The sequence below is a fragment of the Vulpes vulpes genome, chromosome 16, assembly GCF_048418805.1.
Source record: "Vulpes vulpes isolate BD-2025 chromosome 16, VulVul3, whole genome shotgun sequence".
NCBI classification, from domain to species: domain Eukaryota; kingdom Metazoa; phylum Chordata; class Mammalia; order Carnivora; family Canidae; genus Vulpes; species Vulpes vulpes.
This window is the reverse complement of record NC_132795.1, coordinates 70,351,851-70,364,921: the sequence shown is the minus strand read 5'-3', so window position 1 is coordinate 70,364,921 and position 13,071 is coordinate 70,351,851. Positions and strand designations below refer to the sequence as shown.

Below are 13,071 nucleotides of genomic sequence, written 5' to 3'. Positions count from 1 at the left end.
CCCTTTGCATTCCTCAGGGCCCTTCACATGAACAAGTGGGCCTGACTAGGGCCCCTCACTGTCCCGGCCCAAACACAGGGGTGTTGGCAGGTGGGGGTCCTCCGGGAGGCATTAGGACTCTCACCATGGTTGTCTGACTTAACTCTTAAACTTCTTTCTGGGGCCCATCGGCAGTACTGTAGCACATTTGCCCTGAAGCAAGTAAAACATCTTAGATTATAATTCAGGATTACAGAGTGATAGATTTGAGTGTCTTCACAGGAAAATGGATCTTCAACTTTTCATATCAGACACCAGTTCTAAATTGTCTTCAATGTTCAGTTTGGGCTTTTGCTTTTGTTTTTCATCCTCGTTGAGTATGTACCTTTGTTCTTTATTTTCTTTTTCAGTCAGATGTCATGGATCAGAATTTGTTAAATTTCCTTCCAGAACAAGAACATTCAGAAGTGTATAAAATGCTTTCTTCCCATATGCTTGTGACAGATTCCCCCTCCCCAGAATACTTAAAATGTAAGTTTAACTTTACTGGTTTTACAAGATATAAGAATTTTACTTTTGAAAGGAGGTTAGAATGAATTAAGAAGGGAGGACTAATTTTAAGAACAATTTTCCTTGCGACTCAGAATATTTCCAAGATCCTTAGAGGTATATTTTAAATTTAAAGCTAAAACTGGAGTTTGGAATATGTATGACATTTAACTTCTCTGTGGAAAATTTGAAAGCACAGTGCTTAAGAATAAGAATTTGTTTTTGCATGTAACACAAGAAGTTCTTTTTTTTTTTTTTTAGACATGAGACAGTCTTTTGGTAACAAACAATGCAAAAATCAGTGCCCAGTCTGCTTATTTTAGAGGACACTGTAATGCCAGATTTGTATGATAACCAAGTAACCAACTGAAAACTGAATAATTAGGTCAAAACTCCAAATTCTCTTCTCCTGAGGCTGTCATCTGGTTATTTATATACGTTTGCAGTTTTTATGGCATTGTAAAGTTTTCCTCAAAATTGGCACCCTGGATGGAAGGCCAGCCTTGGTGGCTGCTGAACCGTGTGTCCCTTAATGAAGCACATATGTTGACGGAGGTAGTATGAGTGCCTTGCACTTACTTGTCCAGGCTTTGGTTCATCTTCCATGAATAATTTGTCCTGTTGTACATCTGATTTTACTTCAAAGCAACGTGAAAAGATTAAATTAAAGAGAGCAGCTCTATATGAGCAGCTTTATTTTAATACACCATATGAAAACAACCGGAACTAATCAATGCCGACATAACCAACCACAGACATCTGTGAGCAAATTAAGACTAATTGGGCCCAAGTACAGAATGCACAATATCTACATAAACTATGGGGGGAAACCCCCTGTTCTGCAGAGGTTATAAAATCACGTCCAAAAGTCAGTCGTAATGAGAGAAATATCCTGGCCGTGTGTAGACGAAAGCCCAGGAGTTACACAAAGACACAACTTGTTTAGTCTAGAATCTATGTTATATTCACGTTCCTTTTCTCTTTTTCCTTTAACGGCCCAGCTGACAACGATTTAGAGTTTTATTGCCATCTTCTCAGAGGCAGCTTGAACCCAAAGGAATTTCCAACTTATGAATACATAAAATTTGTAGGAAATTTTCGCTCTTACAACAATGGTAAGCTTTAATTGTCATATAATTGCGACAGTGTCTTTTATCATGCAAACGTGCACATGGGGGCATAAGAATCACTGAGGGAGGAGGAGTGAGAATATGTGCTTTTCATATTTGCATTTAGATTTTCATGTTCCCAAGATGTGTTTTGTGCTCATAAATGTTATCTCCCGTTCAAGAAGAACACACTCCCACACTTGTTTATGCCGGGGCACTAAGTCCCACTGAAATGCACTTTATTCATTTATTTATTTTCAGGCTGATGGAATAGTTCTGTACTGTAAGGAACAACTTACAGTTAATAAAGAACAGGCTCAGCCTACACACAGCCGAACAGGGCTTCATTGTGACATGAAGATGCATATAACCTTGGTTTCTGCATCTTTATTCTCCTTTTTCCACTACTGCTGTGAGCATGCTTTCTTGAGTCTGGTATGCAGGTCTTTTGCTGCCTCTGACCCTAATGCAGAGGAAAGGGCCATTTTTTGATGAGCCAGCAATCCACATTGGTGAATTATCAAGCAGATTAGCCAGGCAGTAAAATCTTACTCTCGGAAATTACGCAGATAACTAATGGTCCGAACCCTGGCTGCACCTCTAAACTAGACCTACACCCTCAGTTTCACTTTTGACCTGGGGAAAATGGGAATGCAAGCCTGATGCCCCACCTTCAGCAGTCTGAGCCCCCGCACCCAGCCCCACCAGGAAGCCCAGCACAGGCCTGTGTTTGGTTTGCTCCACACTTCAAACCTCAACACAGAACAAATCACTTTGGATGATCTAACATTTCATAAAACCACAAAGATGCAGGAAAAAATGGAAGGAAGTGTTGACAGGGATGGCAGAAAGAGAGGAAGAAAGGAGAGCTATACCAAAGGGAAACCAACAGGGGAAGATAAGGTACCAGGGAGTTGATGACAGCCCCCAATGGAGTCCATTTCCCCACCAAATTAGTCCCAGAGTCTCCATTAGAACTGGCCAACATAATGGCCCCAAGTCCTAATGCTGAGGCTACCCGGGATCTTCCCTTCACCCTAAGACGATCCTCTGTTGTATGTTGCTTGCATAAATATACATGCTTTTATTCAGAAGGCTCCAAGTAGATGCTAAGCATGTTGGTCCTGCCAATGTGATTTTCAAGCCTTGTTCAGGGTTTATGCCTGGATGATGGACTCCATGGCCAAGTTGGGGCCCTCTGGGAACCTACCCAAACAGGGTTCAGTGTTCCTGAGTGGTTGGAAGTGAAGAGAAGTCAGCTTTCACCAGTGGGGCCCTAAATCTGGACTACAAGGGAAAAGCCAAAGCCAGACCATGCCTAACCTGACTCATCTGAAAGGTTTTCCTAAACCTCATGAGATAAGTGTTTCATGAACCACATACCTAAGCAAATGGTAGCTGGTCGGGCTACCTAGTTAAAGAAACTAACCTAAGAGGCACCTCGTAGAGGTAGAGCACCCAACATGATGCCAGCCCTGGAGCAGAGTACACTGGGTGAGGTAGTTTGTTAAAATGCAGATTCCAGTTCAGGAGATCTGAGGGTGGGGCTGGGATTGTGCAATTGGAAAAGCACCTTGGGGTTTTGGTGAAAAGGGGTCATGGACTTTGAGAAACACTGCCCTATTGTAATACTAAATGCCATTCCAGAGGGATTCTAATGGTACTCCTCCCACTGATGGCACTCCTTCCAACAGCTTCATCCTTGAATCAGTAGGAGCAATGGTTTGGAATTTGCTTAAAATGTGCGCTGTGGCCGTCGTGCCAGCTGTCAGAATAGCAGAACATCCCTTGTGGCTGTGAGCGAGGAAGGGAAAGGCACCCTGGCCCCCAGAGTGCCAAGACTGTGGGAATTATGGGACACTGCTCCCACGTGTCCCCATGACAACAGCACACCACTTAATTAAGGAACCGACATGTGATTGGCTGGTGAGCAGCAGTCGCATCCTTTGTTAATTTACATTTCCACAACTCTCCCTTAAGCTGCTGCTGAATATCACTTTGAAGCTTCCTGTCACTTCTCACATTTTAGAGGGTTTCAAGGAAAGAGGCAGGCTTCATTGTGAATACCTGGGTTTTTGTTGGTTTTTTTTTTGTTTTGTTTTGTTTTTTTTAACTAGCAGAGCTTTATCTTCACTCCAAGTTGAGACATTGTTTGTTTGCCTGAAAGAATGTGTGGAAATTATGTGTGATTTTTTTTTTGAAACTGTTACTGCTATAAACACACAGCACTGAAAGTGGAAAATTTAAAACCAAGAGTGCCAGAGTGTCTTTCTAGAGCCTGTTGAACAAACCAAAGTTAGGGGGCTTTCTTGAGACAAGAGTCCCCAAATGTAATTGTGGAAAACTGAAATATAAGTCTCACTTGAATGAAAATAGACAACAACAAATGTCAGAAACGAATGAATTTCTAAGATGGAGCCCTGTGAAATCACCTACGTTCAATAATTTTTGAAATTTTTGAAAATAATTTTTTTTTCACAAAATCAAATTCAAATTTGATTTTGTAGGTTTAGTTCTCAATAAACATTAAGCAATGGGTTAATGAAAATAGCGCACCTTAGGAGGACTTCCTAAATCCCAGGGCCTGGGCTCTGTCTTTGCGTTGATAATCTCATTGAATCCTCCCACCAAACTTATAAGTGGTACTGTTGGCACTGTCCCATCTAAACAAAGGAGGAAGCTGATGCTTGTGAGAATCTGAGCTGCACACATGGGAAATGGGGAACCTACACTCATGCCTGTTCTAACCCTGAGCTCCGACCCTTAACCCCAGTGCTTTGCTGCCTCCCACAAATCTGTGTTGAAATTAAACATGTAGATGCAGCGCACGGGCCTGTCCCTGCCACCTGGCATGCTGTTGGTCAGGATGTCCTTACCTATGCACATCAGATGTCCTGCAGCCATGTACCAAGCTGTTTTAAAGGTACCCAAGCTTTATTTTAAATCAAATATGGTGAGACAGACAGAAATGGAAATGACTGTCAGGAAAGAAGAGGCTTATACTCATAGATCTCTCAAAACAGGCACAGCACACCATGGAGGCCACATGGGAAAGCACTGGGGAGAGATCAGGAGGCAGAGTGAATGGGAGAAGACATGGGCAAGAGCCTCTAGTGTGATTTCTGTGGAAAAGAATGAGCAAGGCAGTGGAAATAAACAGGCTTCAGTCTGACTAGTTTGAATAATTTTAGTGGGCCCTTGGGTAGAGGGGCTGTCTCTAGTTGTCAGATACCTGGGTGATAGGGGCAAGTAGCTGGTAGCCCAGAGTGTGAGAGACCCATAAGGAGATGATAGGAGTGTGGGTTCTAGAGGGGTTGATTTGCCTATGAAAGGTGCTCTGGAAGGTGAGTCATTGACTGTTTCTAGGGATTGGCCAACTCTGAAAGGAGCAGTTCCTCTAGAGTCAGCAAGGCCCCAAATGTCAAAGTATCAAATACAGAAACAAGATAATGTGGTTTGTACACAAGCCACTCCATGCAACTTCCCTGAGTTCCCAGGCATGGCATACATTTGAAAGCAATATGTAAAAAAAAAAAGAAAGAAAGAAAGAAAGAAAGAAAGAAAGAAAGAGAAAAAGAAAGCAATATGTAAAGTATAGAAGAAAACGGACTATGAACATTGGTTTGATTTTAATAGAATACCTGCTCACTTAAAAGAACTATAGGACTATGTATGAAAACCTACTCTAGCCCACTATCAGGAAAAGTTCTATCATTTCTGTAGAGCTCTTTAGGGAGTGTGGCCTGGTTCATTCTTAGTTGATGTCAGGAAGATAAAAGGCTCTCATCTTTGTAAATAATGGAGTGGAAAGGACAGTGACCCTTACTCATCTGTGAGCTTATTGCACCCCTTCCTGGGCCTATGCAGTCCTTACCTGGTACATAAATAAGGCTCAACACAAGTATGTTGACCTAGACTGAGGCTTAGCCATCCTGGCCCTACACGTACAGGTGCTAGGGGACAGAAGCAGGATTCAGACCCAAATTTTGACTCACAAGGAAATCAGGGTTCTTCCTGAGAACTGATAATAGAGCTCTCCTTGACTGACCCCAAAGCCCACCTGGAAATAGAGTAGTGGCTTCTAGAAAGGCCCCCACTACTTCTTGAGCCTTTAATCCAAAATGAAGATGAAATCCACTTTGGTACGTGCCAGGTAAAGTGGGACGTGTGTAACTTCCAGTGGTTTGTGAATTGTCTGCACTGGAAGGCCCAAGCAACCCTGTGTGGTCATTGTGTGGTCATCTTTGGCCTCCACTTGCCCCCCCCCCCCCATTCTGTATCCCCTACCCCCATTGAGTTCCTTAATTGCCTGGGCTCCCTGGGTACTCCCTCCCCAGTGACTCAGGCACCCCCACTAGGACTGTTCCTGACGAACTCTCTTCCCTGCCTCTTGTTCCTTTGATCAACCAGCTTGCCTTAAGGCTGCTGGAAGCATGAGCTGCCACTCAAAAACCACATCTATAGGAACCTTTGGGCCTAAAACCAAAGGGCAAAAAGGGAAACGTGTAGGTTCCAGGGCAGGAAGACAGGTGACACTGATCCAGAGAGAGATTTTGGTGACCCTTAAATCACATAGACAAAGACGCCATCTGCTTGCCTGCTAACCCAAATAACTGCTCAGAATATGTCTGGCTCTGTCACCGGGATGAGTAGACCCAGTTTGGAATTCAAAGTGTGGAGAGGAATAAAAGCACTTTGCCCCTTTTCCCTTGTTAACGAGATTAAACTCTAATTGGACATTTCTAGACTCCCCAGCCAATTGTGTCATCTTACCCCTTTACCTCCAAACCTCTCCATTCATCGTGGCTGTGCAGACATGGCCACTGTTGCCCCAAGTACGTCAACAAAATGGAACTTCCCCTGCTTCAATATTTGCACATCTTGGTCACTCCTTAGGGCTTCATCATTTGCTACAGATGTTCAAGGGAGAGGAGACAGAAGACAGGATTTCACATCTTTCACCTAGATTTTTTAATAAACGTGAAGAAGTATGTGTCAGGAAATGGGACAAGAAAACAGCTTTCCTAGAACTGTTTCACTTTAGGACAGTTTCTAACCAAGTCCATGGAAAGCTTCCTGAAGGAATCTGAGCTGAAATACAGAACTACATGTCTCCTCCTCTTCCCATAAAAAAAGCCTACTCTCTGATCTTGGTCATGTGCCCTGGAGATTCAGAGAGGATTCCTGGTGGGAGCAGCCCCTGGTCTACCTCTACTCTGCACGTCATTTCCAGAATAGGGGTGAAATGACCTGACTTTATTCAGAGCTATATGTGTCTCAGAACTGATTTTTTTTTAAACCCCTTGGACAAACACACAGTTCCAAATTTTTCCTTCTCCAGTTATATAGAGGAGCCCCTGGGTTCCTCTCTCAACGCCCACCCATGGTCCCATCCCACCCCACCCCCACTTTTCTGGGAAAGGAACTGGCCAGATGAGTTTCAAAGGCATAATGAACAGGCTTTGCTTTCAGGGGTCCTAACAAACAGGTTGCAGGTCCTGAAACATAAGTTCATGCCAGGAAGAAGGCAATCCTCTATTTAAGCCCTTGTTCCTCCCCCAGACTTGGATTTAAATGTGCATCTGACTGAAATCCAGAAAGCAGTATTTCAAAAGTTGCTGGTGTGGTTCCAAATAGGTCACCCTCAGCAAACATTCCACTCTGGGCTTTCCAGAAACCACACACCAGAGTATAAAAGTCTCCCTGCCCTCATTTTACCTATCTGCCTCTAACCACACAACCAGATTTGAAATACTGGCAGAAAGGGAGGCTTTTCAGCTTACGACACTGGATTCCGTATGTTCCGTGGGATTTCTGTAGGTTGCCTCGTTTTATGGCTTTGGGGGTTTTGTTTTTTGTTCTCCGGAGCTGAATTGAGATTTCTCAGTTAGGGGAACAAATCCATGCCCGCCAGACCTCACTGAGAATGGAGACGTTGAGTTTAGCACAGGAAGGACAGCTTCGGGGAAGGAATGTCCCCTTCCGCCCGTGCACAGGCCCCCAGGAGCAAGAAGCAGAGTGTCCCCTCCACCCCGACGAGGAAGTGCCACATCCCTCTCTGGCAGCGGGCATTGCTGCCAAATTAGATTGCAGAGGAGTTAAGATGGCAATAAAGAACAAATTGCTACCCAAGGGCATCGTCCTGCCTGAGCATCTAGAGTCCACACCGAAATGGAGCAGTGAGGAATGGTCACACATTTATCAGACACGTCCCCCTGCCCGTTTCAGCCTGCAAGCAGGGCTCTTCTGTAGAGGTTGTGCAGTAATTGTGATAAAACTGTGCACAAGACGTCCACTTGGAGGACAGGGGGTGGCAGCCTGTAGGAAGTTCACTTCCCTGAGCCTACGAATCATCTGGCCCTGTCCACACCAACCATCTGGCGGATATCTTGTCAACACCATTACAACCTCCTGGCCCCCCAAAATACTCATTTTAATTAACGCCAAGGGGAAGAAGAAATATTTAAGCAAGACATAGATTTTCCGGGCTGAGTCATTTTTTCAATCCAGCAAACTGCAAACCCTTAGCTTTTCCGTGTGGCTCTCAGCTTCTCTCCAAGCTTGTTCTTTCTTTCCGATGCCAAACAGAACCGGCAGAAAGAAACCCAAAAACCCGGCGGGATTATTTCTCGGCGGGCTGTTCTAAGAACCCGGTAACCCGGCGGTTCAGAACCCATCAGGTGACGCGGATCGTGCTGTGCAGAGACAAGAGAAGCGCCTGAACAGAGGGCTTAATGAGCGGGAGGTGACTTCTCGTGAATGTGCAGGAAATGATTTTTTTCCTTCACAGCCCAATGCTCTAGCCCAGACGTTTTGGATATTTATCATAAATGGGATTTAAGAATGTTTTTCTTCCCTTAGCAAGCCTCCTCCCTGATGGTTGCACGTCTTCCTGGATACCTTTCGGCTTTGAATTTGCGTTTGTTCCAGGAAGTGCTGAGAAAGCTATTTGTCACTCCCCGTGTGCACGATTCGTGTGTTTTCCTACAGCTGTTGCAACTAATTTATCATAAGCAGGCCATCTCTGATCAGAATGCTTAATTGTTTAGGCCTGATGACTGCACCAGTACTGAGGCACAGTCGGTACCTCTCTTTCCTTTTGTTTCTGCGCCTTTGCTGTGAGCCACGTTCACTACCCCACCTCGCTGCTTCTCTGTCCTTTCCTACCTCTTTGCAAACACATCTCACACCACCCGAGGCCTCCCGGCCCCCTCGGTCAGCCTATGTTCTTATGACTGACTCGGGAGGTCACTTTTGTCATCAGACAGACTTGGAAGCCGACCCCAGGGGCCAAGCGAGACAGACTTTAATCACTCCTGTTCTCTCAAGAACCTCGGGGCCCTCTCATGTTCCTGTTCGGAATCCCTAGAGTGCCAGCCCGAGGCAAAATTCTTCCAGGGTCTCTAAAATTAGAGGCTGTGATGAAAGGTTCAGGAGCAAAAAGGGGCTCCCTCACCCCGATCCTTTTAGTAGGAAGACCAAAAGCAGACCATCATCTTGCAGCTTTCCAAGCTTGAGGCTCACCTGTGCTGTTCTCACAGAGTGGTGACTGGTGCTGATGATTTGCAGCAGACCCTGCCCAGGTCCTTCTGACCTGGGTAAATGTACTGATAGGGCGGTGAGCAAGCCCAAGTGCCAGTGGGACCCCGGGCCATGCTCCCTGGGCACCTTCCCACAGTGAGCCAGTCGCCAGCAGCACCAGGCTGGGCCACCTGGGGTCTCATGGCCTGTGTGTTAGGCGGGATCAGAAGGTGACTTCCCCAGCCGGGTCTTAAGCTGTGGTTTGGATGTGCAGTGGAAGGTCATCTCACCAGAGACACATTCAGCAAACACACATTGAGCACCTGCTGTGTGCAAGATGCCTGCTCAGAGCGGGAGACAAAGAACTAGACCTAGTTCCTGCCATGGGGAAACCTATCTCTTTAGCTTGGGGCAGGCGGAAGATCAATTTCAAGTAAGATGACCCTAGGAGCAAAAAAATGTAGCAAGAAATCATTGCTTTTATCTGTGGCATGCGTGCTGTGCGTGTGTGAGTGTCTTGGAGTGGTGGAAGAAAGAAGTCTGAAAGACTGAAGTCTGAAAGGCAGAGACCTGATAAATAGGGCTGTGCCGGCATCGACCGATTAATCCTTCCAAGAGGCTCGGGAAGCCAGCTGTAATTAGATATGTTTTTTCTATTACTTAAATTGAAACAACTAATTAAATCCTTAATTAATGTTTTTTAACTACCTTGGGATAAGAAGTGCCAGAGAAGTTATTCTAAGTGCTAAATATTACCATGAAGTCCCAGGGAGCAGGTTGCTCCTGTGTTGACTCTGGAATCTGCTAGGAGGTTCCTGCTGTGAATAAAAGTCATTTGAAACAGAGTCGGCAAAATGTTTCAAGTATCTTCTTCCCCTTGACTTCCCCCAAGGTTTTCCCCTTGGCCTGTGTTAAATCTTTCATCCTTGATTTACCATCACCTTTGATCAAGCCCTCTGCTGCTTCTGGTCTGGGGGGAGAGGGCTCATTTAGAAGAGGAGCTTGCCTGGTTCTGGAGCCCTCTGTAAAGTATCTAGCTTCTCCAGTGCAGGCTGTAAGCAATAATGAAATTTCCCCCGTGGGGAGCATTTTCACCTTTAAAACCTTAGCAGCTCTAAAAGGACTGATAAAACTGCATTGGGAGGCAGCCAGGCCAGCAGTAAGCTCTGCAGAACATTCACTTAATTTCCATGGTCTCTGCCCCTTGAAGAAATTGTTAGGGGCTGGGGTTTCCCTGCCCTGTGCTCCTTCTGTCCCTCTGCCTTCCTCATGGTAAATCACTGATGAAGGAAGGCACTTATTGACAGAGACCATGGATCATTCCAGCAAGGCGCATGATTTAGAGACAAATGAGAGAGACTGTCTTAAAATTCCCCAGAAATCCTCGGAAGTTTGCTTAGAAGGCCTAGAAAAGAGTAGAGAGGATTTTATTAGGTCTTTATCCGGCAGGTGATGTCTCTTGGATTCAAGCTGAGAGGATGTTTCACATCTGGGAAATTTGTTAATATCTTTTTTTATTATGCAGATGTTCACATCTGCAGACCCCTCCCCACCGTGGGATTGCTTTCGTTTCCCCTGGTGAGTGCCTTGGCTCACCCCACTCATTAATCTGCAGTTGTCTAAGCCAGCTAATGACAGATGTAAAGTCTCTAGGGACCACTATTTCCTACTTTGCCCCCTTTATATTCATGTTTGGAAACATTTATATTAATATTTATGTGAATGCATTCGGAGAATATGCTTGGTAAAATGAATTTATTCATGTAAGTGGATAGAAGACCACATTATAGAATCACTTAGAAACCTACGAACATATAAAACAAAAATTATTGGAAAGCTAAAATCCAAAGAAAGTCTTGCAGATTTCATTTTAGAATGCATTTCATTTTCTGTTGCTTTATATGTGCTCAAATTGGAAAAGACAACTATGTTTAAATCTACAAGTTCAGAAATGTATTTAGAATTCAGGATCTAGTTCAGGATATAATCAACTACATTTGAAAAAGAAAGAGGTAGTATAGATTATCTAGCATAATGATCCTCCACGCCGGCTGCACGGTAGTAAATGTGGGGAGCTTTTAAAAGTGCCAGTGCCTGCGCTTCACACCCAGAGTTCCTGAGTTAGCTGATCTGGGAACGGGGTCTGGGCAGCTGGAGGCCACGTAGCAGTCCCAGGGAATCTGGTGTGTAGCCAAGTTCGAGAATTCCACATACATGGTCCACTGACTTTTCTCATACTTAACAGGGTTCTTTTTCCCACTGAGCACGCTCCATCTAAAATAGCAGAATTGGTCTTTGGCCCAAAAGGTAAAGCAGGTCACCACAGTTCACCGTGAAGCCAAGTCTGTAGCTCCCGGGGAAGATGGCAGCTGAGACCAGCTGGCACCTCCCTAGAGGGAGCACGAGCCTTGAACAATCCTCTGTCTGCCCCATGAGAACTCCAAGCTTGGAGTCGGAAGACCTGGGCAGAGTCCTTGCTCCGTTGTTACTTCTCTGAGTGACCGTGCTTAATGCATGTGGCCTTTCTGGGCCTCAGCTGCCTCACCTGTAGCATGAGGAAAGTCATGCCTTCCCAGACTTCCCAGGGAGAATAATAAGGCACTTGTGAACAGGCCTGTCCCCTGTGCAGAGCTACAGAACAAGCAAGTTTGTGGTGGACACTGTGCCTCTGGGGATCACCCTGGGATCCCAGGGGCCACCCTGGATCACATCGGCCAAGCCCAACACCAGCCTGGCTCCTGATGTGGAGTTTCAGGGTGGAAGCCCTTGAATCCCAGGTGTGCTGTGCCAGGACCAGGGGCGGGTGGGGGGGTCAGCAAACACCAGGGGCCCATCAAATCAGAAACTACGCCTGACTGTGGAGCCCACCCCGGGGTGAGAATGCAGGCCCTTCCTGCAGAGCGAGGCTGCCTTCTATTCCCAGCACAACAGTCTAAGTGGCCGTAGGCTGCTGGAAACGAGAGGCAGGGTGGTCTGTCGGCTACTCGGATTCCAGCTCTGTTCAGCTATATTACCCCAGCAGCCCTGGCCCCCCACTTCCTGCAGGTACTAGCACCACCCTGACCCAGGTGTCCTGTGGCACGAATCAAGTGAGTGAATGTTCTTGAAGCCCTGAGCTGGTGCTGGCTGAGAGTGATGCCAGGTAGGGGTCAGCTGCTGTGCCACACAGGGCTAACCTGTCTGTCTGTCCTCTCCCGCCCCAGTGCCTAGCCCCTCTTGTAATGGCTTTGACAGCACCCTTTCAAGACCCTGCCGGGTGCCGCTAGGAAAGGAGGTCTGCTTCATCGCCACCGTTCGTCTGGCAACACCACAATTCTTAAAGGCAAGTATCTGGGGGAGAATTTGTCATGTGGCAGTAGTACAACTGAGTCACGCTTAGTTACAGTGAATTAAGCATCTTCGTGGAAAAGAATAAGATTGCAATGACGTTGTCACTGACTTTGAAAAGTTGAAATGTCTGGTTCCATACCTGTGACAGCCGCACATGCCCCTTGCCCCACCTCTGGTTTCCTTCCAGCTATTTTGCTGGAAGGCAATGTCAGCTGCCACTCAGCCTGCAGAAATGCTCCTCTGCAGCTCTGTAGACCCTCCTACCTTTCACACCAACCCTAATACCACTCAGGGCAGGCCGAGGTGAGGACCAAGCGTCAAAACCAAGGGTTTGTCCGTATTCTCTCATCCGTGATTGCTTTAACATCCGTGGCATGAATGTTGAGTTAAATTAGTCATTCAAATTCAGATGAAAAGCCTTTTTCCACATGTTTACCACACTTGTAGATAATGGGAAGGGAGTGGTGTGACATTTTGGCTCTTAGGTATTTTTCCCCAGCTCGTGAAATAAATTTAGTATCAGCTAATACTGAAATTAGCTACAGATGATGAGTTTCAGTCCAACACAACTTGGAGACTGGCT

The 13,071-nt window shown here is 45.8% G+C and overlaps 1 protein-coding gene across 9 annotated transcripts in view; it reads left to right on the top strand.

Annotated features, from left to right (window-relative positions):
- The window catches only part of NPAS2 (neuronal PAS domain protein 2), a 174,111-nt gene that overhangs the window by 131,184 nt on the left and 29,856 nt on the right, over positions 1-13,071 (top strand). For all 9 annotated transcript variants that reach the window (XR_011998034.1, XR_011998035.1, XM_072742972.1 and 6 more), the window contains 3 exons: positions 390-510; positions 1,530-1,643; positions 12,362-12,480. Coding sequence is in view for 7 of the 9 variants with exons in the window: in XM_072742972.1 (XP_072599073.1) it covers positions 390-510; positions 1,530-1,643; positions 12,362-12,480 (354 nt within the window). In the remaining 2 variants the exon portion in view is untranslated. The remainder of the gene's footprint in view (positions 1-389; positions 511-1,529; positions 1,644-12,361; positions 12,481-13,071) is intronic.